This window comes from Metopolophium dirhodum, chromosome 5 (assembly GCF_019925205.1).
Source record: "Metopolophium dirhodum isolate CAU chromosome 5, ASM1992520v1, whole genome shotgun sequence".
In the NCBI taxonomy this organism is placed as follows: domain Eukaryota; kingdom Metazoa; phylum Arthropoda; class Insecta; order Hemiptera; family Aphididae; genus Metopolophium; species Metopolophium dirhodum.
In genome coordinates this window covers 17,589,111-17,611,674 of record NC_083564.1, presented here as the reverse complement: position 1 = coordinate 17,611,674, position 22,564 = coordinate 17,589,111, and the positions used below count along the sequence as shown (strand labels likewise).

Genomic DNA, 22,564 nt, shown 5'->3' with positions numbered 1-22,564 from the left:
AACAGTAACAGATAAGAAATAAAATTATCACAACTATTTTAACATGATTTTTCTCTCCAGTAAATTATGTTTATTTAAAATACTGCTAATTCAGACTTTAAGATAACGTGGTCCATCTCTCTTCTCTTAATTGTTCAAATCCTCCCCCCCCACCAACACCCTATGTTCATATTTTATAAACGGGATAAATGGACAGCGGTATGTTATGTACATTTGAATATTATTTATGTATAGAAAAATTGTATCACAACATTTAACAAATTATTGATCTAGACACGCGTGAGTGTGACTTGTTTATTGGAGTCTTGTACATATTATGCAATAATAAGCCAGCAAAACCGTTAGATAAAAGCATAACATCTTATAACTAAATAATCATTATTTACGTGTTCATTACCTACCAATAATAATATTAATATTCTTATAGCACCTGCTATTAATAATCGGTTTTGCTGCGGTTTATCGTTATTGATTATATATTTATTACCTATATCATTTAGATAAACAAAAAATGCTTAAATGCATTATATCCCAGACAGCATTTTGTAATGATTATATTATAATATTATTATAATAACATTATACTAATATTATTCGTTATTATAATGTTATAATAATATTAAAAATAAAAATTGCTGTCTGGGATATATATGTGACCTTATGACCATCATGTTATAGAAAAACATGAGAGTGTGATTTGCAAAAAACAATCAGATTACACACCAGCATAATGCGATGATATAAATATATTAGATTTTTAGAAGACCCGATATTATATTGTGTGTACAACTTTCGTGCTGTCAGTTGTATTATCGTCTCTTACATAGTGTTGTCTCATGAAGTGACAAATTAAGAAACTCTTTACAAATATTATCAGAGCTTAATAAAGGTACATTTATATTATATTATCATTATTATAACAGTATAATATTTAGCTATATCTACGTGTTAGAAAATGTACAGTAAATATTGTTTACTGTATAAAGCGTCAATTTGATATAACTTATATATTATTGTATATATTTTTAAATATATTTGCTTTAATTTCAGCTCGCCATTAACGATGAAGATGACATATTACTGGATAATATATTCATGTTTAATTTTCGGTACGTAATACCAGTGTTAACAATAGATATAGTTATAGAAAATCATATTTTTATGTTTTTGGATTTATGTTAGTACCTACTTAGTATAATATTTATAATATTTAAGTTATTAATACACTCAAAAAATTGTTTTAACACTAAAATGTGTGTCTTTTTCTATACTTATATATTATGTTTTTTTAAAATAACTCGATACGATGGTTGTTTCATGTAGTTAAACGTTACTATAATCTATTTTTATAATTTTGGAGAAATATTTTTAACAATTGTAGGTACAGAGAAATAATTTTCACACTAGAAATTAATAACTATCTATAAAACTATTAAGTTTAAACACAAATCAAAATACATTGGTACGTACATTATAAATATATACGGTTTAGTATATAGGGTTAACAAGAAGACCTGACAGATGAAATAACTTTTATTCTAATCAATATTTAAATATATAATTTAGAGACATTTTCGTTATATCTACACGTATAATATAAAAAAAATTATTTTAATTTTTTAATATTGAAAATAAAAATTCAAATCAGTAAATTTGTAAATCTGAACAATTTTAATGGAAAAAACATTTATCTAAGTCAAGGATTTTATTTTTTAGAATTTCTTAAAATATAATTATTTTAGTAAATTATAATTTAGAACTTAGGTGTAGTAACTTTTTTCGAAACAGTAATTTTGGGAATTTCTTGACATGAGCATTATTTTTGAAATTATTTATTAACAATGTTCACATTTTGTCTCCTACGTTATAGAATCTATGAAGAAGTGTAATTTTTTTTCTCAGGTCTTCCTGTTACACCATGTATATCAACTGACAAAATAAAAATCTGAAAATAAATTAACCACTCCTTAATATCCGATAACTTCAGTGTAAAACGTTACAATAATGAATTCATTCTTATGATAATTTAAAGAAATTAATAAAAGATAACGATTAAATTGAAACAAACATTGTTTGTGAAAAGTAGCTTGAGAGTGCAACATGAAACGTTTCATGGAACGAGTGGTTTTCTTTTTACATTTTATTGGCTTTTCAAAATTTTTGTTCCCCACACCCTCTATTTTTAACTGAAATTATGCCACTGTACATATTACATATGAATGCAAGATATTTAAGATATTATAATATAATTATAACATTATTGAATGAAAACTGCAAATGTTGATTAAAACAATGAATAATCTTAATCCACTAAACTTTGTTTACGTATGTAATAATTCATTATTTCAGGATCCGGCATTTTGTGTGATAGAAAACTGGAAAAACGACAAGCTGTATCATCTTGCTTTGTGTTGGTGACTGTATTTTAAATAAATATTATGTTATTATATAAGTGGCGAGAATAGTGGTGGTTGGGAGCAATCTTAACTTTTATAATCGAATATATGGAAAAATTTAAATCGTTACGAATATAAAGTTTATTATATATTTTTTTAAAAAAGCTAATTTTTCTGAATAAAAAAAATACAAAAAAAATTATTCAGAATGTATAATGTATATCAAAACGAATAATTTTCTCAAAAAATATTTAAAATAGTATTTGAATACATTTATTAGAGCCCCGAAGTCTCAATAAGCACAATCAAATAATATATAGCATAATATACTATATTTTTAATACCTATTAGGTATTCATGATACTAACTACACGTTCAGATCAGAAAGATTCAAAGATCAAAACCTCTTCTTTTGTACATTTTTATTATGTAAAAATATAACTTTATCAACTATATCCTCTCATTTATTTTTCTATTGATAAACCTTTGTCTAGGCATATAGGACATCGGAATCGAATTGTTTATTGAAGTGAAAACTTCTTTAGCGGCGCTGTGCACTCTGCTCAGTTTCTTTTTTGTGATTGGTAAAAAATTTTAAACTCGCGTCAGACGAATACGTGCATTTAGACCATTATGCGAAAGAAAAATAAACATACTTCTAGAAAATTAATCTATATAATATATAAATGAATTGCTGTTCGTTAGTCTCCCTATAACTCGATTTGAATGATATTTTTTGTATGCGTTTGGGTGGCACATCGGATGGCTTAGATTCTCAAATCATCCCCTTAGGTCCAACCAGGAGATGTGCTCAAACAGGGATTAGAGATTTACGGTGAACATTTTTGTTTATAAATGGTTGCCATGGGTTTTAAAGCTATTATAATAATAATTATTGGTCGCCGTGAAATCAGAGTATTCATTCAATGCATTTAAATTTTTTTGTACGCTGTGTTTTGATATTATATGTATCGGTGGTTAATCCACCGTAGGTTAGGTACCGTATCAACCGTAGGTGGAATTAAGTAAAAACGACAAACTTGGTATAACTTTACTACTTTAGAGTTAAATGTGTGTAACCGCAGGTAGATTGACTACCTGATAATATACTGCTGCGTATAAGAATTTTTATTCCGGGCAACAGAAAAGTTAAGATGAATCTAGAACATTATACACCGAATATTAAATAAGGCATTGAACAAAGTTTGAGTCATATACAGCTTGTACATTTAACGGGTAACGAAGTAGGTACACGAGATCAGCTATAGTAATATAATAAAAATGTAAAATAATTAATTATAGCCCAATAAATGAATATTGTATTTTACCAAAAAAATGATAGTACTTTTATAATGATAATTAAAGCAATTTGTGCAAAATTATTACCTAACCATTCCAAAATATCAAAAATGCACGGCGTTAATATTCAAGTTTTCACTGTCTTCTGCCGGCACTCCCGGAGTGCAACCCGTCGTTTTTTTTATATTAATTATTGCAGTGTTAAGTATAACAATTGGAATTTTTAATTCGACTAGCTTTCATACTTTTGTTTATAATTGTGTAGTTAATATAAAATAATGTTTTTTTGCATGATAATTGAATACAATTATAGAAATGCCGGGGATAAGTTTAATTGTTCAAATGGAGTTTCTACTTTCTGTCTCATCATATTCTGATGTTATAGACTGGCGGGTTTAAAAATGTTGTTTTAGCTATTACACATTATTCAAAATTTTGTCAAATTACAATAAATTAGGTACAATCATTTTTACAAGTCATTAAAATTTACAAATTACAATAAATTAGGAGGTACCTACCTACAATCATTATTTATTTTTACAAAAGTCATTAAAATTTACAATCTACATAAATTACAGTTAATAAATTACATAATATTTAATATTTATTGGTACGCGTTTGCATCAAATAGGTTATAAGATCAATTTTGAAAACCTTGTTTCATCTCTAAAAGTTGTTTTAACGACTCGTCAAAGTTTGATGGTAGCGTGGAAATATGCTTTTTTCGTACATAATATATTGAACGACGGATTAATTTCAAGTCACCATGTACCATGTTCTCAGCAACATCGGTATTTTTTAGTTCTTGTCGTATTAATTTGTTTGGACGGGTATGGAGATCATTTTCTGCCTTTCTTTTCAGTGAGCTCCTTACAATTTCTCTTGAAATAACCTGATCTGAATATGCATCATGTTTATGGTCCGCGTTGGATTGATCCACAATTTCGTTATTATTATTTACAATAATACAAGCATTACAAAATTTATTAGTACACCGATAATTGAAATTTCCATTTTTTAATTCCCTACACTCTCGAAATTTGAATTTGTTCAATATTTTACAACGTTTTTCTCTCCGTGTTAAACAAATAGCGTCCATTGTTATTACACCGGAGACTAAACTAAAATGTATAGAAGAGATTTGTTATAAGGTTTATCAGTTATCACCGGAAACGTTTAACGAAAATAGGGTAAGATATAGCAATAATACCTATCAATAATAAAGATTAAAGCTTGTCCCACACGACTCGTGTACTTGGCGAGTATTAATGCCATTTTTGATAGATAAGAACTGATGTGAAATCACGTTATGCTTTAAGACTATATAAGGCTATATTGAAGATACTCCAATAACGGGTGATCATTAATATCAATAATATTGAACGTGTTGGACAGCTTAAGTTATCCTGTACACCCAAAACTGTACCTAAAACCTGGTTTTCATTGTTTACTATTTTGTGCGCAAATGAGTTGTCGTAAATTTAAAAATGTTGAAGTATACAGATATACAGAAGCTAAAGGTAAATAAAAATAAGATCGGATATATGTAATAATATAATAATTTGTATATTGATATGAATAACTAGTGCTCTGAGGCGTAATATAAAGCAACGACTAATTGTCCTACAGGCTACTACATAGAACGAATATGCTATAGAAATATAAAATGCCTATTCAGCGTCTGCTGTACTACAATATGAATAATTTGCTTATAATCTATATAATACAGGGTGTGTTGTTTACATTCGACAAAAAAATATATTAATATGTGCGCAAATGAGTCTCCACCGAAGGGAGGGGGAGCTTAACTCATGTATACCTTTTTTATAATACAATTTTATTCATACCAAGTATACATTTTAGTTTGGTGTTTTATGAGTTATTTTCACATATATCTATTTATCTACGATCTACCTGATTATCTAAATTTAAATATATTTTGAATTCAAAACATAAAAAATATTACATTTATTCAGTATTATTGTATAAATGTTAAAATGTATAATATACCTTAAATAATTTATGTAGATACAACTTCAGTATGTTTTATACTTCTTAGTTTAATAAAAAAAATAAAAGCTGAACTATTTATGAATACAAATTGTATTTATTATATTAACTTTTGTAAAATTAAACAAAAAGTCTTATCTTTGAACTCTATTTTACTCTACAACCGAAAAAAAAATATATTATCTTATTTTATATTCATAAAATTGTAAGAAATTTCGTTTAGATTTATTATATCTAGTTGTCATTTTATTATGGCCCAATTTAAACAAACAATTAAATAGGTTATTCTTTCTTATCAAAAACGTAATAATATTCCTAATATCTATGTATTAATTAACATTAGTGTTAATTTTATTATTGTAAAATTAGATTAAAAAACCTTCGTAAAAAAAAAATACTTAAAAAAAAACACCAATTTAATTTAAGTCGATAATATTTGTATAGAACTCGAAGGGGATGTAATATTTCACAAAATAAGTGAAGATATGGAAAATATCAATTACATGGAAATATTAGAGGATGCCGTCCCACCGTATCGCACCCAGAACTTCGACCACCACGCATAGAACATCGGATTCCGAATTGCAATATTATAACTTTTAGATAATTATAATAATCTCAGAAATCGAATTGTTTATTTTTATCTCAAATCTATTTTATATTAATTATTTTATGTTATATACAAATTTTCAACCTACGAATACTTTATCTTCTTATTAAAATATTTTGTTTACTGACTATAGTTTCTAATTCATTTAACATAATGATAATATATGTCATATAATACTTTAAAGTTTTAAGAAGTTTGTCATTTTTCACTAGGTATATTTCGTTGATGGCAGATAAGTAATTACAGTAGGAATTAGCACATATATTTATTGTAGACTGTAGTGTTTAGTATAACAAACGGAATTTTTAAAATTCAACTAGCTTTCATACTTTTGTTCACAATAATTGTATAATAAAAATGAACTAATGTTTCTTTGCATAATAGTTGAATAAAATTATAGAAATGCCGAGGATAAGTTTAATTGTTCAAATGGAGTTTCTATTGAAAAGTCGTGGGTTTGTGATGGTCTTAAGGATTGTTCAGATGGTTCAGATGAGAGCCACGAGTTGTGTGATCGAAACGAGTTTGGAACAAATATGACCACAGGTAAAAATTAATAAATTTATGAGATTTAATATTATTTATATGTTTGTGTAATAAGAAATAACTAATAGATGCAAAAGTTATTCATGTTATTCTAAATATGGACTTTTTTTTTTCTAATAATACATCTCATATATATATATATAATATTATTTTAGATTGTGGTAGAGTATATACAAACCAAGTATTGATCAAAAATGGTCAAAAAGCACATTATGGAACAGCACCTTGGAACGCTGGAGTATATAAATCCGATAAAATAAATTCCAATTATGACTTAATTTGTGGAGGATCAATTATATCATCTAATTTAGTTGTTTCTGGTAAAATCTTTATATAACAAATTTAAGAAAGAATTAAAATTTAATAAATATTAATTTTAGCGGCTCATTGTTTTTGGAAAAATAGTATGACTTCTAATAAACTATTAATAGACGATGGGCTATACAAAATTGCTGTTGGAAAATATGATAGAAATATTAAAATTATTGACAATAATTTTACTCAAATACTGAATGTATGTTTATTAATAGTAAAAAAGTCTAAAAATAATTGGTATCTCATACATAATGTAAATTAAAACAATTGTATAGGTGGAAATTGTTTACCTGAAAGAAGATTATTATGGAATGAGTGCGTTTTTTGCTGAAAATATAGCTATTATTGTGTTAAAAAAGCGAATTTCTTTTAGTATTAGTGTTGCACCTGTCTGTATTGACTGGAATGGTAAATACAATGAAGTCAATGGAGATCAAGGAAAGGTTGGTTTGTATAGTATTATTTAAGTATTAAAATTGTGATATACTGGACCTACTTATGGACTATGACTATCGACCATTGTCCATTTGTATGTAAATAGCAAATACTATGAGATTCTCTGCTAATCAGGCATAAATATTGTCTTGTTGCTTTACATAACTAAAAATTGAACCTTGATATAAAAAATTCAAAACCACTAAAAAATAATCTTATTTCATATAATATGATAAGATTCTAAAATTAAAAAACTTTGAACAATCAGAATCTATTTAATTTACCTTTACACATTCCCAAAAGCCACATAAAAAGTTATTAATTTTAAACGTTAATTATAATTGTATGTGCATTATACAACTACTTTTTACTTTTACAGATTGTAGGTTGGGGACGTACGAATGACGACATAAAAAGTCCTATTTTATTAGAAGCATCATTACCATACATCAACCGTACATCTTGCCAAGATTTGTACAAAAACGGATTTGAATCATATGTGACTTTTGATAAGTTTTGTGCCGGTTCTGTACTGGGTAATAACATATTTAAACATTAATACCATGAAAACATTGATATTTTTAACAATCTTCACATACATTTTGTAAACACCTAATATTCTTTTCAATATGAAGATAAACTTAATTTTTATGAAATGACGAATCACATTTTACAATTAGTATAAAAATATAAAATATATTTCTACAAATCTTTCAAACAAGCCAAATAGGTAGGTACATATTGAGCGTACGTTGGGGATCACTTTATAACTATTGCTTTTTTTTCATTTACAATTAGTAAGTCCATACCGTTACCTATATTATACTAAATAATGATCCATACAAATTCCAAAAGATTTTAAAATAATAAATTGTAACACGATGTTTATTTTCAGTAATAGGTACTTTTATTAAATTAAAACATAATATTAGTAACATGGTAGTTGATTGAGTGATTGATTATACAGATTTGATAATCGCCCTATTACATAATTTTAATTCGCAATTAATATATCAATAATACTTATGATTTGAAATGCATTTGTTATCGGCTAACATTAACTTTTATGACGTACCTATTTCATTTATGGAGTGTGGTCATTGTGGATGTGTAGTCTACAATACAATGACAAGCATTACAGTTTCAATCCGCATCTGCCGCCACGTATTATATCTAAATAAGTACTATTATCACTTATCTTTGTAATATAGTACTTGTACAGTTGTACATCATTATTAATTATTACAACCAATAATGTATATAATATGTATTGTACCTACCAAATTCCCAATAACAGTCGTATATTTAATTAAAGTATTGTTGAGAGTATTAAGTATGAAATATTTTTAGTTTTAGGACAAGGAGTGGGTGTGGGATATAGTGGTGCAGGCTTAAGCTTTTTCCACTCTAATTGTTATTATTTAACTGGAGTAACTAGTGGCATAATGGACCCAGAAAGAAATAATTCAGTATCAGTTTTCACAGATGTTAAGTCCCACATTCAATGGATTCGTGGATTGTATAACAGATACAGACGTCAAGCTGTATCATCTTGTTCAGAGTATGTGACTATAGTATAAATAAATATTATGATATTGTAAGTGGCGAAAATAGTGGTTGTTGGGCCGTTGAGACCTTTGGGGTTTAGAATCCTAAAGTCTTAATAAGCACCATCAAACAATATACGATCAATATTTAATATTAGGTAGGTATTTTTAGTATAATATAGTATATACAACTACACAGTATGATCAGGAAGATCAAAACCCCTTCTTTTTATACATTTTTATTAAGTGAAAATCTAACATCGTCTACTATTATCCTCTCATTTTTTTTACACATAGGCAGTGGTCGAAGTTGTTCAAAATAATTGAAGAGATTCTCTTGATTTATACAGTTATATCAATATCATATATGGCTTATACAGTTATAAACCGCGGAAGGGAGGGTTACAACTCATTTGCGCACATTTACCTTTTTTACAACTCATTTGCGCACAAAAACAAAACTCATTTGCCCACAATTTACGAAGAATAGAAACCTTTTTTCCAAGAATTTTATCCACGTATAGGGTGTACATAATCTCCGTACTACCATATTTTCGATTTGGTCATTACTGATAGTGGACAATTATTATACTCAAACAACATTTTCCTTCACCCTTTAAAAGGATTAGGACTTTCTGTCTCATCATATTCTGATGTTATAGACTGGCGGGTTTAAAAATGTTGTTTTAGCTATTACACATTATTCAAAATTTTGTCAAATTACAATAAATTAGGTACAATCATTTTTACAAGTCATTAAAATTTACAAATTACAATAAATTAGGAGGTACCTACCTACAATCATTATTTATTTTTACAAAAGTCATTAAAATTTACAATCTACATAAATTACAGTTAATAAATTACATAATATTTAATATTTATTGGTACGCGTTTGCATCAAATAGGTTATAAGATCAATTTTGAAAACCTTGTTTCATCTCTAAAAGTTGTTTTAACGACTCGTCAAAGTTTGATGGTAGCGTGGAAATATGCTTTTTTCGTACATAATATATTGAACGACGGATTAATTTCAAGTCACCATGTACCATGTTCTCAGCAACATCGGTATTTTTTAGTTCTTGTCGTATTAATTTGTTTGGACGGGTATGGAGATCATTTTCTGCCTTTCTTTTCAGTGAGCTCCTTACAATTTCTCTTGAAATAACCTGATCTGAATATGCATCATGTTTATGGTCCGCGTTGGATTGATCCACAATTTCGTTATTATTATTTACAATAATACAAGCATTACAAAATTTATTAGTACACCGATAATTGAAATTTCCATTTTTTAATTCCCTACACTCTCGAAATTTGAATTTGTTCAATATTTTACAACGTTTTTCTCTCCGTGTTAAACAAATAGCGTCCATTGTTATTACACCGGAGACTAAACTAAAATGTATAGAAGAGATTTGTTATAAGGTTTATCAGTTATCACCGGAAACGTTTAACGAAAATAGGGTAAGATATAGCAATAATACCTATCAATAATAAAGATTAAAGCTTGTCCCACACGACTCGTGTACTTGGCGAGTATTAATGCCATTTTTGATAGATAAGAACTGATGTGAAATCACGTTATGCTTTAAGACTATATAAGGCTATATTGAAGATACTCCAATAACGGGTGATCATTAATATCAATAATATTGAACGTGTTGGACAGCTTAAGTTATCCTGTACACCCAAAACTGTACCTAAAACCTGGTTTTCATTGTTTACTATTTTGTGCGCAAATGAGTTGTCGTAAATTTAAAAATGTTGAAGTATACAGATATACAGAAGCTAAAGGTAAATAAAAATAAGATCGGATATATGTAATAATATAATAATTTGTATATTGATATGAATAACTAGTGCTCTGAGGCGTAATATAAAGCAACGACTAATTGTCCTACAGGCTACTACATAGAACGAATATGCTATAGAAATATAAAATGCCTATTCAGCGTCTGCTGTACTACAATATGAATAATTTGCTTATAATCTATATAATACAGGGTGTGTTGTTTACATTCGACAAAAAAATATATTAATATGTGCGCAAATGAGTCTCCACCGAAGGGAGGGGGAGCTTAACTCATGTATACCTTTTTTATAATACAATTTTATTCATACCAAGTATACATTTTAGTTTGGTGTTTTATGAGTTATTTTCACATATATCTATTTATCTACGATCTACCTGATTATCTAAATTTAAATATATTTTGAATTCAAAACATAAAAAATATTACATTTATTCAGTATTATTGTATAAATGTTAAAATGTATAATATACCTTAAATAATTTATGTAGATACAACTTCAGTATGTTTTATACTTCTTAGTTTAATAAAAAAAATAAAAGCTGAACTATTTATGAATACAAATTGTATTTATTATATTAACTTTTGTAAAATTAAACAAAAAGTCTTATCTTTGAACTCTATTTTACTCTACAACCGAAAAAAAAATATATTATCTTATTTTATATTCATAAAATTGTAAGAAATTTCGTTTAGATTTATTATATCTAGTTGTCATTTTATTATGGCCCAATTTAAACAAACAATTAAATAGGTTATTCTTTCTTATCAAAAACGTAATAATATTCCTAATATCTATGTATTAATTAACATTAGTGTTAATTTTATTATTGTAAAATTAGATTAAAAAACCTTCGTAAAAAAAAAATACTTAAAAAAAACACCAATTTAATTTAAGTCGATAATATTTGTATAGAACTCGAAGGGGATGTAATATTTCACAAAATAAGTGAAGATATGGAAAATATCAATTACATGGAAATATTAGAGGATGCCGTCCCACCGTATCGCACCCAGAACTTCGACCACCACGCATAGAACATCGGATTCCGAATTGCAATATTATAACTTTTAGATAATTATAATAATCTCAGAAATCGAATTGTTTATTTTTATCTCAAATCTATTTTATATTAATTATTTTATGTTATATACAAATTTTCAACCTACGAATACTTTATCTTCTTATTAAAATATTTTGTTTACTGACTATAGTTTCTAATTCATTTAACATAATGATAATATATGTCATATAATACTTTAAAGTTTTAAGAAGTTTGTCATTTTTCACTAGGTATATTTCGTTGATGGCAGATAAGTAATTACAGTAGGAATTAGCACATATATTTATTGTAGACTGTAGTGTTTAGTATAACAAACGGAATTTTTAAAATTCAACTAGCTTTCATACTTTTGTTCACAATAATTGTATAATAAAAATGAACTAATGTTTCTTTGCATAATAGTTGAATAAAATTATAGAAATGCCGAGGATAAGTTTAATTGTTCAAATGGAGTTTCTATTGAAAAGTCGTGGGTTTGTGATGGTCTTAAGGATTGTTCAGATGGTTCAGATGAGAGCCACGAGTTGTGTGATCGAAACGAGTTTGGAACAAATATGACCACAGGTAAAAATTAATAAATTTATGAGATTTAATATTATTTATATGTTTGTGTAATAAGAAATAACTAATAGATGCAAAAGTTATTCATGTTATTCTAAATATGGACTTTTTTTTTCTAATAATACATCTCATATATATATATATAATATTATTTTAGATTGTGGTAGAGTATATACAAACCAAGTATTGATCAAAAATGGTCAAAAAGCACATTATGGAACAGCACCTTGGAACGCTGGAGTATATAAATCCGATAAAATAAATTCCAATTATGACTTAATTTGTGGAGGATCAATTATATCATCTAATTTAGTTGTTTCTGGTAAAATCTTTATATAACAAATTTAAGAAAGAATTAAAATTTAATAAATATTAATTTTAGCGGCTCATTGTTTTTGGAAAAATAGTATGACTTCTAATAAACTATTAATAGACGATGGGCTATACAAAATTGCTGTTGGAAAATATGATAGAAATATTAAAATTATTGACAATAATTTTACTCAAATAATAAATGTAAGTTATGAATCATTCAAATATAATTGGTATCTCTTTTAATATAATATAAATTTAAACAATTGTATAGGTGGAAATTGTTTACCTGAAAGATGGTTATAAAGGATATAGAGTGTTTCATGCTGAAGATATAGCTATTATTGTGTTAAAAACCAGAATTTCTTTTAGTAATAGTGTTGTACCGGTGTGTTTGAATTGGAATGGTAAATACAATGAGGTCAATGGAGTTAAAGGAAAGGTTAGTTTCTAGTATAATTTAAATATCAAAATTTGGTTTACTGTAACTATCAATATCGGCCATTGTCCATTTGTATTTATATAGCAAATACCATAAAATATATAATAAATATAATAAATATTGACATGTTGCCATGCATAAAATTTGAACCTTAAAATTAAAACTTTAAAACTGTAAAACATTAACCATGCTTATTTCATATCATATTATGATCGAATTCAAAAATTCAAAAACTTCAGAATCTATTTTTTTAAAAATTACACATTACCAAAAGCCACATAAAAAGTTATTAATTTTAAACGTTAATTATAATTGTATGTTCATTATACAACTATTTTTTACTTTTACAGATTGTAGGTTGGGGACGTACGAATGACGGCATAACAAGTCCTGTTTTATTAGAAGCATCTTTACCATACATCAACCGTAGGTCTTGCCGAGATTTGTACAAAAACGGATTTGAATCATATGTGACTTTTGATAAGTTTTGTGCCGGTTCTGCACTGGGTAATAACATATTTAAACATTAATACCATGAAAACACCGATGTTTTTAACAATCTTCACATACATTTTGTAAACACCTAATATTCTTTTAAATATGAAGATTAACTTAATTTTTATGAAATGACGAATCACATTTTACAATTATTAGTATAAACATATATAATATATTTTTACAAATCTATCAAAGAAGTTAAATATCAAATATGTATACATTGGTACATTGTGCGAGCGTACGTTGAGCGCCATTTTATCGTATATGTTGCTTGTTTTCATTGATAGGTGCACGTAAAACTGTAACACCTTGCCTTCGTAGGTTTTTACTCTACTAGTTAATGATCCATTATATTCAAAAGCTGATCTACCGCTTCTGTTAACTTATTTTGAAGTACGAGTGTACGACGGCATAAGATTATCGTTTTAGTTCCATTCCTTGTAAGACTTCAACGATTAATATAAAATATTTTAGTTTCAGGACAAGGTGTGGGTGTGGGATATGGTGGTGCAGGCTTAAGCTTTTCCCACTCTAATTCATATTATTTAACCGGAGTAGCAAGTGTCAGGGATTCGGAAGAAAATAATTCAATCGTAGTTTTTACAGAAGTTAAGTTCCATATTCAATGGATACGTGAGCTGTACAACAAACATAATTAATTCAATAAGATTTGCTATGGTATTTTTATTAAAATAATTTATGCCAATAAATTGTAATTTAATTGAATATTTCTATAAATAGGTTTTTACTTATGTGTAACGATTTTTAACAGTTCATACAATTATTATTCATTTAAATTAAACCTAATACATATATATCTTAGTACATATAGTTAGTATCTTTAAGCAATATAATATATTTTATTATATTATATAACGAACATATTAATTTCTAAGAGTTTTTAGCATATAGATACCAATTTTTCATTGTAGATTTATTATTATTACTATGTATTGTACTTTGTATTTTAAATAACTGCTATTTATATTAATTTTTATCAATTTTTATCAATTTTTATCAATTTTATTCTTTGTTTATGACAACTTCTGCTTCATAACTAACACATTTTAGGAATTGTGGGTACTTATATATTATGTTTTTAAATTCTATTTTTTAACAATTAATGTTTATACAGACAACAGTCCACATGACAAAAATTAGATGGTTTTATGAGTAGAGTAGTAACATAATTAAGCTTGTTAGTTTGTAAGATTTAATGGTGTCATTATAACCTAGGAAAAATAATTTTTTTTTATATTTATTCTACTTGGTATATATATTTCATCAGTTCAATTCGGTCGTTCATTGTGGTAAGTCGTGTTTTGTTAATTAATTGTCCAATTATGACATCGTGTTCAAAATGCAATTTGACAGTTTCGCGAAATGAGGTCAGCATTCAATGTACCTAATACGTGTAAGCATGTATTACATATGAAATGCTCTAACATAAATGCGGAATCCTTGGATTTTATGAAATCAAAAGGGATGGCATTCAATTGTGAAGACTGCACAAAAAAGCTTAAACAAGACAGAGGAGAAAGCACATCCATCAAAAGTATACCACAAACAAAAGGTGACGCAAATATCTATATGAACAGTAATTTAGACGCCAGAGCTATAACCACTAGATTAGACGAATTTATTAAAAACCAGATAACTACTAATGATACTCTCTTAACTCTTAGTAACCAGTTATTAGAACTTGAGAAAACTTTAAAAGAAAAAGACTGCATAATATAAAATCTATAAATAAAAATCAACATATTAGAACAAAACGAAAGAGCGTGTCTAGTAGAAATAAGTGGTGTAAAAAAGGAAAATAATGAAAATGTTGAAACAATAGTTAATGACATCGCAGGAATTATAGACGTTGATATTAATCTTTTTGATATTGAAAATGTATACCGGAATTTATTATCAAATCATAATTTGGAAGCACCTCAAATAGTCATAGAATTTTCTTTAAAAAAAAAAGAGAAGAATTCATTAGGAAACGGGGAAAAATTGAATTCTGGAAAGTTATTAAAAACGTGAAAAAACCGTTCTAAAACAAATTCCTTTATTCAAACTATTAATAACAAATTTGGTGAAAAAATGCGCTTTGCAGATAAATCAAAAGAAATATCGAATTATTTTAATGAATACTTTACAAATGCAGCACAAAATATGTATAACCAAATAAAACTTACAAGACAAAATATACATAAAATAGAATGTACATACACTGAGCAACTAATCTCAAATACTACAGACATGTCATTTAATAAATTTAGCGTAATTAATGATGAAGAAATTATAAAAGCAATAAAGGCTTTAAAAGATGAATCTTCTCCAGGATTAGATGGAATTTCAGTAAAAATGCTCAAATTAAATATACATTCATTGATTAAACCATTATCACAGATTTTTAATTTAGCTATAGCAACATCTACTATTCCGGAATGCTTTAAAATTTCAGTAATAACACCAATACACAAAAAAGGTGACAAATCTAACATTGAAAATTACCGCCCAATCTCACAAATATCAAATATTTCCAAATCTTTTGAAAAAATTATTAAAAAAGAATTAGTCCATTACCGTGAAAGTAATAATCTTCTACCATGTACCCAATTCGGTTTTAGACCCGGTGAAAGTACTGAACAAGCAATTGCAACAGTATCAAGCTATATTTATTATTCTTTCGAAAATAAAAAAAAATGTGCTACTGTTTACTTAGATCTAGCAAAAGCATTTGGTACTATAGATCATAAAATATTACTAAAAAATGTTAACACACTTGGTATCAATGGAAGGGCTCAGAATTTATTAAGTTCATACTTCAAAAATAGAAAAAAAACACGTTCGAATAAACAATTAATTAAGCGAAGAAACTTCAATAATATGTGGTGTACCTCAAGGGACAACTCTATCGCCTACACTGTTTAATATACGTATAAACCAAATTAATAACTTGAATACACACGGAAAACTAGTTTGCTACGCAGATGGTACAGTACTTTTCGTTGAAGGCCAATCCTGGGATGAAGTATTTGCTAGTGTTCAATCTGACATAAGTAAAATACAAAAATGGCTATGTGAAAATAATTTATTCCTAAACCTACATATATTACCATACTATATAGTTAATTTGAATCAACCAAATAAAACAAATCTATGTATACACGAGGATTACTGTTTAAATCAAAAAATGTACATGCCAAACCTTTGTAAAAATAGTTAAAAACTGTAAATATTTAGGTATAGATATGTGTCATAATCTTAAATGGAATGACCACATAAAATGTATAACAAATAAATTAAGAAAACTTATGTGTGCATTTAAAAATTTAACAGATATCTTAGGACTTAAGACAATTAGAGTAGTGTATCAAGCATCAATAGAATCCATAATTAATTATGGTATTTCCATATGGGGAGGTACGTATGATACAACTATAGATCCATTAAAAAAAAATACAAAACAAAATATTAAAAATTATCCTAAAAAAAGACTCAAGATACCACTCAAAATATTTATACAATAACATGAATGTACTACCAATAAAAAAATTATTTTATTCATAATTAAAAATAACCTTACTTCTATAACTAAACACGGACATAATACTAGACAAATATCTAATATCAAAATACCAACTATGCACAAAAAATTAACACAATCCACATACTTATATATTGGTCCAAAAATGTACAGTATACTATCATTAGAAATTAAAGACAGCAATATAGCAATATTTAAGTTTCTTAAAAAAAAAATTACACTATGGCTATTACAAGAACAAAATATAGACCGACTCATAACAAACGTATAGGATTACTGCATTATTTATCATATAAGTTGTACGACTTAAGTAATTATTGTTAATTTTAGTTTTATATTACCATATTATATTGCATTATTTAACTACACAATTTTTTTACATAATGCTATATTATAATATTATATCATATAAATAATTAAAATAAAATATATATTTACTTATATTATTAATATTATAGTTAGGTATGTGAGAAATGTATATTACAAATTGTAATTATTTAATTTATAAGAACTATTTAATGTATTTATGTTTCAAATTGTGAACTCATGGGCCCCCACATTATCTTCTTGAAGAATAAATAAAAATAAATAAAATAAAATATACCTACCGAATAGTGTATTTGGAGATAAGAATGGATTTTAATAATTCTCATTTTAAATATTGGCTGTGATGTATCCTCGGATATTCGCATGTGATAAACACGTTTTTCGGGCAACCAATAAGTAGCCGACAATGTTAAATGAATTTAAATTTACTTCATATACCACTCAGACTGTGTAAAAAACGCGTTTTGTCTATTTCGTACGTGTGTAAGACGGAGTCAACAATATAATGCGATGTGACGTCCTTAAACACTCACGACATAGTTTTGTCTCGTGAAGTAAAAAATTAATAAACTCTCTTCAGATATTGTCAGGGTTTAATATAGGCGACAAGCGTACATTACCTATATTATAATTATTATAGTAGAATTTGCTATACCTATTTAATATTTTTGTTGGAAAATATACGGTAAAATATTGTTTAGTGTATATAGTGCGTTAATTTGATATAACTTATATGTATAAACATTTATTGTATACATTTTTAAATATATTTCTTTTAATTTCAGCTCACTATTGACGATGAAAATGACGTATTTCTGGATAATTTATTCAATATTTATGTTTAATTTTCGGTACATAATACCTGTTACGAGTTTACGACACATCGTATCATATTATTATCGTCCGTGTCGCCGCGATCAAAGGTCCACGACTGAACCCCCCGCAAGCTCCGCGTGCCCGTGCGGTAATCGGTAGTATATGTTTTCCTTTCCGCGCGTGCGCCATTAACCCTTAACTTGGCAACTGTACATTATTGGTGTGAAAATTATGAAGTTTGGTTATTCTTTATATTTTGAGGCCCCTGAACTCAAAAAAATAAAAATAAAAATTTTAGGACTTAAACTTTTAAAGTTATAAGATGTATCCTGTGAGATACATTGCCATAACCTCATAATATGTACTATGTATCTGGTGAGATACATTGCCATAACCTTATAATATGTACTGTGTATCTTATGAGATACATTGCTATAAACTCGTATTATAAGAGTTGTATCTAGGGAGATACATTACCAAGAACATGTGTATAATATAAGCCGTTGCCAGTAATTCAGGAAATATAAAAACATTAATTCATAATAGTATATTTAATATTATATAAAATAAAACCATAACTTTAACACATTTAAAATACGAATAAACAATTTATTTTTAAATAAATGCATAGGAACTTCCTTTAAGTACTTCTATCTATCTTCCTATTATCATTATTTAAATTAATTATTATGTACAATTGATATCGTTGTTAATGATATCAATTCCATTACTGTTATTGCCGCATCCTTCGGATCATATTGTTGTACCTACTCGTTCGCTCGTCTCGTCGTATATTATATACGACGAGACGTTATATTTTCTTTTGTATCGTTGTAAAATCAATAAAAATCTCTGTAAACGCCATTGCGTCAACTTCAAATCATATGCAGTTTTCTGTTATTGGATCATCGCCCGTCGTTGACATTGCGTCAACTTCCAACTCCGTCCTGCCACATTTCGTGCTTGTCATTTAGGCAACTTCAGTCGACCGAGTGAGTACCTATTATATATTATCACGTCATTCCTGCCAGCCGTCGTGGGGAATCCATCTCCTTGCCCGAGTTCGGGACTGGTGCCAGAGTTAAGCGCGTAAGTCTGCCAGCAACCCGGTGCGTTGTGAGAATGGTCGCTCCAGATCGTCGGACTGCAGTGCTCACCGGACCGGATCTTCACCTGCCGTAGTTTTAGGTATTTTTAAGTTATAGCCTGAATTGTAATTGAGCCCTGTGGTCGTTGCAACAGACCGATCAGACCACAGGGACCCCGGCCCCATACTTAAACTGTACCATCCCTTACTCCGTTGTACCACTTCCTTCCGTGCTTTCCTCGTGTATTGTCTGCCGCCGCCGCCGCGCGGGTTCGTCACGGGCATATTTAATTGCCTATGCACCAAAACTATAGGGGCACTTTAGGTTGCCTATGTACTAGACACCAAGGGTACATTAAGTTGCCTATATACCGAAAATCTAGGGGCACTCCAAAATTTTCATTGTCGACCAAAGTCGACTGGTCCTTCACCGAATAACCTCCATATTCTCGAACAATACCAGTGTTAACAATATAGTCATAGAAAAGCATATTTTTATGTAATTTTGTATTTATGTTAGTACTTACTTCGTATAATATTTATTATATTTAAATTATTAATATACTCAAAAATGTATTTAAACACGGAAATGGGTGTATTTTCCTACACTTATATATGTTTTAAAAAAAACCCGATACGATGGTTGTTTCGTAATAAACGTGACAATAATCTATTTGTATAATTTTAAAGAAATATTTTATACAATTATTCTGAGCGGTTAGCGTAGTCCTTACAATATTATTATTTTTTATTCGTTACTATGGTGATAAACAAGCGTGTAGTTTCATTTTTCATTACGAATTTTGTTCCACCCACACCTCAAGAAAGAAGTTTTACTTCAAAAACTGGTAAAGGGTCGTATTGATGCTCCCTCACTTCTTTCGTTAGTCAATTTCAAAGTTCCTTCTCGCACTACTAGATACCATGTACTTTCATAGTTCCTGCGCACACTTCCAATTATAGCAGAAATAATCCGTTAGATCGCATGATGTGGCTGGCCACTGAGAGCAACATTTATCAAAACTGATACAATTATAATTAGGTGTTACTATATATATAATATATGTACTATTATTATTATACTTATTATTACTAGAATTAATATCTTATATAAATATTTTATTTTTATTAATTATTTAAATTACATATTATTGTATTCTGTCTTAAACTGCTGAATAGGACTCAGCCCGTTAATAAATAAATATATAAATATATAAAGTTGATCCGCAGTACTAAAAAAAAACATTTTAAATTAAAAGTGTATCGAAAACTATAATTCTTTGATACACAATTGCATCTCAATAGTACCCCTGTCCACCTGATTGAGAAATTGTTGTGGAACTGTGGAAGCCTTCTTTAAATACACGGATTGGTCAGTAGAAACTTCTTCAGGAGATAATCGATGTTATCGGCATACAGAAAATTGATTATGGGTCTATAATTGATTTATTACACCTTTCTTTGTGTCTAGTGTGTAAAATTCACTATCGGCAGTCCATTCGCCCCCGGCAACACGGATACGAACAGTATGCAGGTTTGGCTGGAGTACATTTTTGTCTCGGTTCTTTCAGCTTGTAATTTCAAGTCTCATTTTTGCTGCTGCTCTATAATGCCGGCCATATCTCCAATTACGCGATTACGCCAAAGCTTCGTGAGAAAGAGAACAAGCTTTCTTTTTGTAAGGCGCTAATCGCCAGTAATTTATACATTGTTTTTTGAAAGGCGCTAATCATCAGTGTTAATTTATATATTGTTTTGTAATTATTGTTGCGACGCATAGCGTGTGCCGTATATTATTATTATTGTTATAAAAATTATAGGATGGGTAGCAGCTAGCCAGCCGAGCACCGTCATATTTGTAAGTTTTTTTATATACATATTTATTAGCATTATTATAATATAGCTGTTGAGCCAGAAGGGCTACAAATTATTCATATTTCTAGCACAGCTCAAATAGCTGTAGCAACAATATTATTATCTATCTAGATTGTTTTTATATTTTATACTTGATGTTGCTGAGATTTATATATTACTGTTTTTTGATTATTGTGTACAATACAGCAACTCATTTTTACCAGCAACCATGTTATTAGACTTACCTTTTTTGTCACTAGTTTTTAAGCATACACACCCACACATATACACACCTTACACATCACCACACCACATAGCTCACTAGTATTTACGCGGCGAACCCAACCAATTCTAGCTGAGCTATAACAGATATACACACGTCAAATACATAGGTAGGTCGGTGTGTGAGCGTTGCGCGAAATCCTAGTGGTACCGAGCGCACGGTCTATATTTGTATCGTCCCGGCCCGAACAATTATACATATACCATTATTCTAAAAAACATATATAAAGGACAAGGCACAAATTTCAGTGTTTGAGTATATTTAATATTTTTATATAATAAATATTATACCAAGTAGGTAGGTAGTAACATAAATACAAAGTGTCATAAAAACATGATTTTTTATTACTAAATTGTTAATTTGTCTTACGTACAGAAAATTAAACATGTATATATTATTATCCAGAAATATGTCATCTTCGTCGCCATTGGTGAGCTAAAATTAATGCAAATATATACAAGAAATGTTTATACATATAAGTTAGGTATATCAAATTAACGCACTATACACTAAACAATATTTTATCGTAACATGTAGGTATAGCAAAATAACTATAATAATAATATACTCATAATATAGGTACCTACGTTAAACATTGACAATATCTATGTATACGGGAAGTTTATTAACTTTTTACTTCACGAGATAGCACTTTGTAAGAGACGATAATACAAATACAACTGAACAGCGTGAAAGTTCTAGACACATAATATCGGGTCTTCTATAAAATATAATCTCCCACCTCGCTGTGTCCACAATTTACCACAGGTATAGATTACCTACCTGATAATATACTGTTCGCAT

The 22,564-nt window shown here is 28.2% G+C and overlaps 1 protein-coding gene across 2 annotated transcripts; it reads left to right on the top strand.

Annotated features, from left to right (window-relative positions):
* Positions 1-733: 733 nt before the first annotated feature.
* Positions 734-14,861, top strand: LOC132944728 (transmembrane protease serine 11B-like). Of its 2 annotated transcripts, XM_061014208.1 has the most exons (15): positions 734-889; positions 1,051-1,109; positions 2,350-2,410; positions 6,716-6,861; positions 7,017-7,181; positions 7,242-7,375; positions 7,452-7,619; positions 7,991-8,147; positions 8,962-9,172; positions 12,455-12,600; positions 12,755-12,919; positions 12,980-13,113; positions 13,184-13,351; positions 13,702-13,858; positions 14,324-14,861. In XM_061014208.1, the coding sequence occupies exons 2-15, from the start codon at positions 1,064-1,066 to the stop codon at positions 14,506-14,508; spliced, it is 2,043 nt and encodes a 680-aa protein (XP_060870191.1). In that variant the 5' UTR covers positions 734-889; positions 1,051-1,063; the 3' UTR covers positions 14,509-14,861. The 2 variants fall into 2 exon arrangements, with proteins under 2 accessions (XP_060870191.1, XP_060870192.1); XM_061014209.1 differs by lacking the exon at positions 2,350-2,410.
* The last annotated feature ends 7,703 nt before the right edge of the window (positions 14,862-22,564 follow it).

Coding starts and splice junctions, on each gene's coding strand:
- LOC132944728 (XM_061014208.1), top strand. CDS start 1,064: ATGAAGATGACATATTACTGGATAATATATTCATGTTTAATTTTCG. Junction 1,110..2,349: donor ATATTCATGTTTAATTTTCG/GTACGTAATACC, acceptor TCATTATTTCAG/GATCCGGCATTTTGTGTGAT. Junction 2,411..6,715: donor GCTGTATCATCTTGCTTTGT/GTTGGTGACTGT, acceptor ATAAAATTATAG/AAATGCCGAGGATAAGTTTA.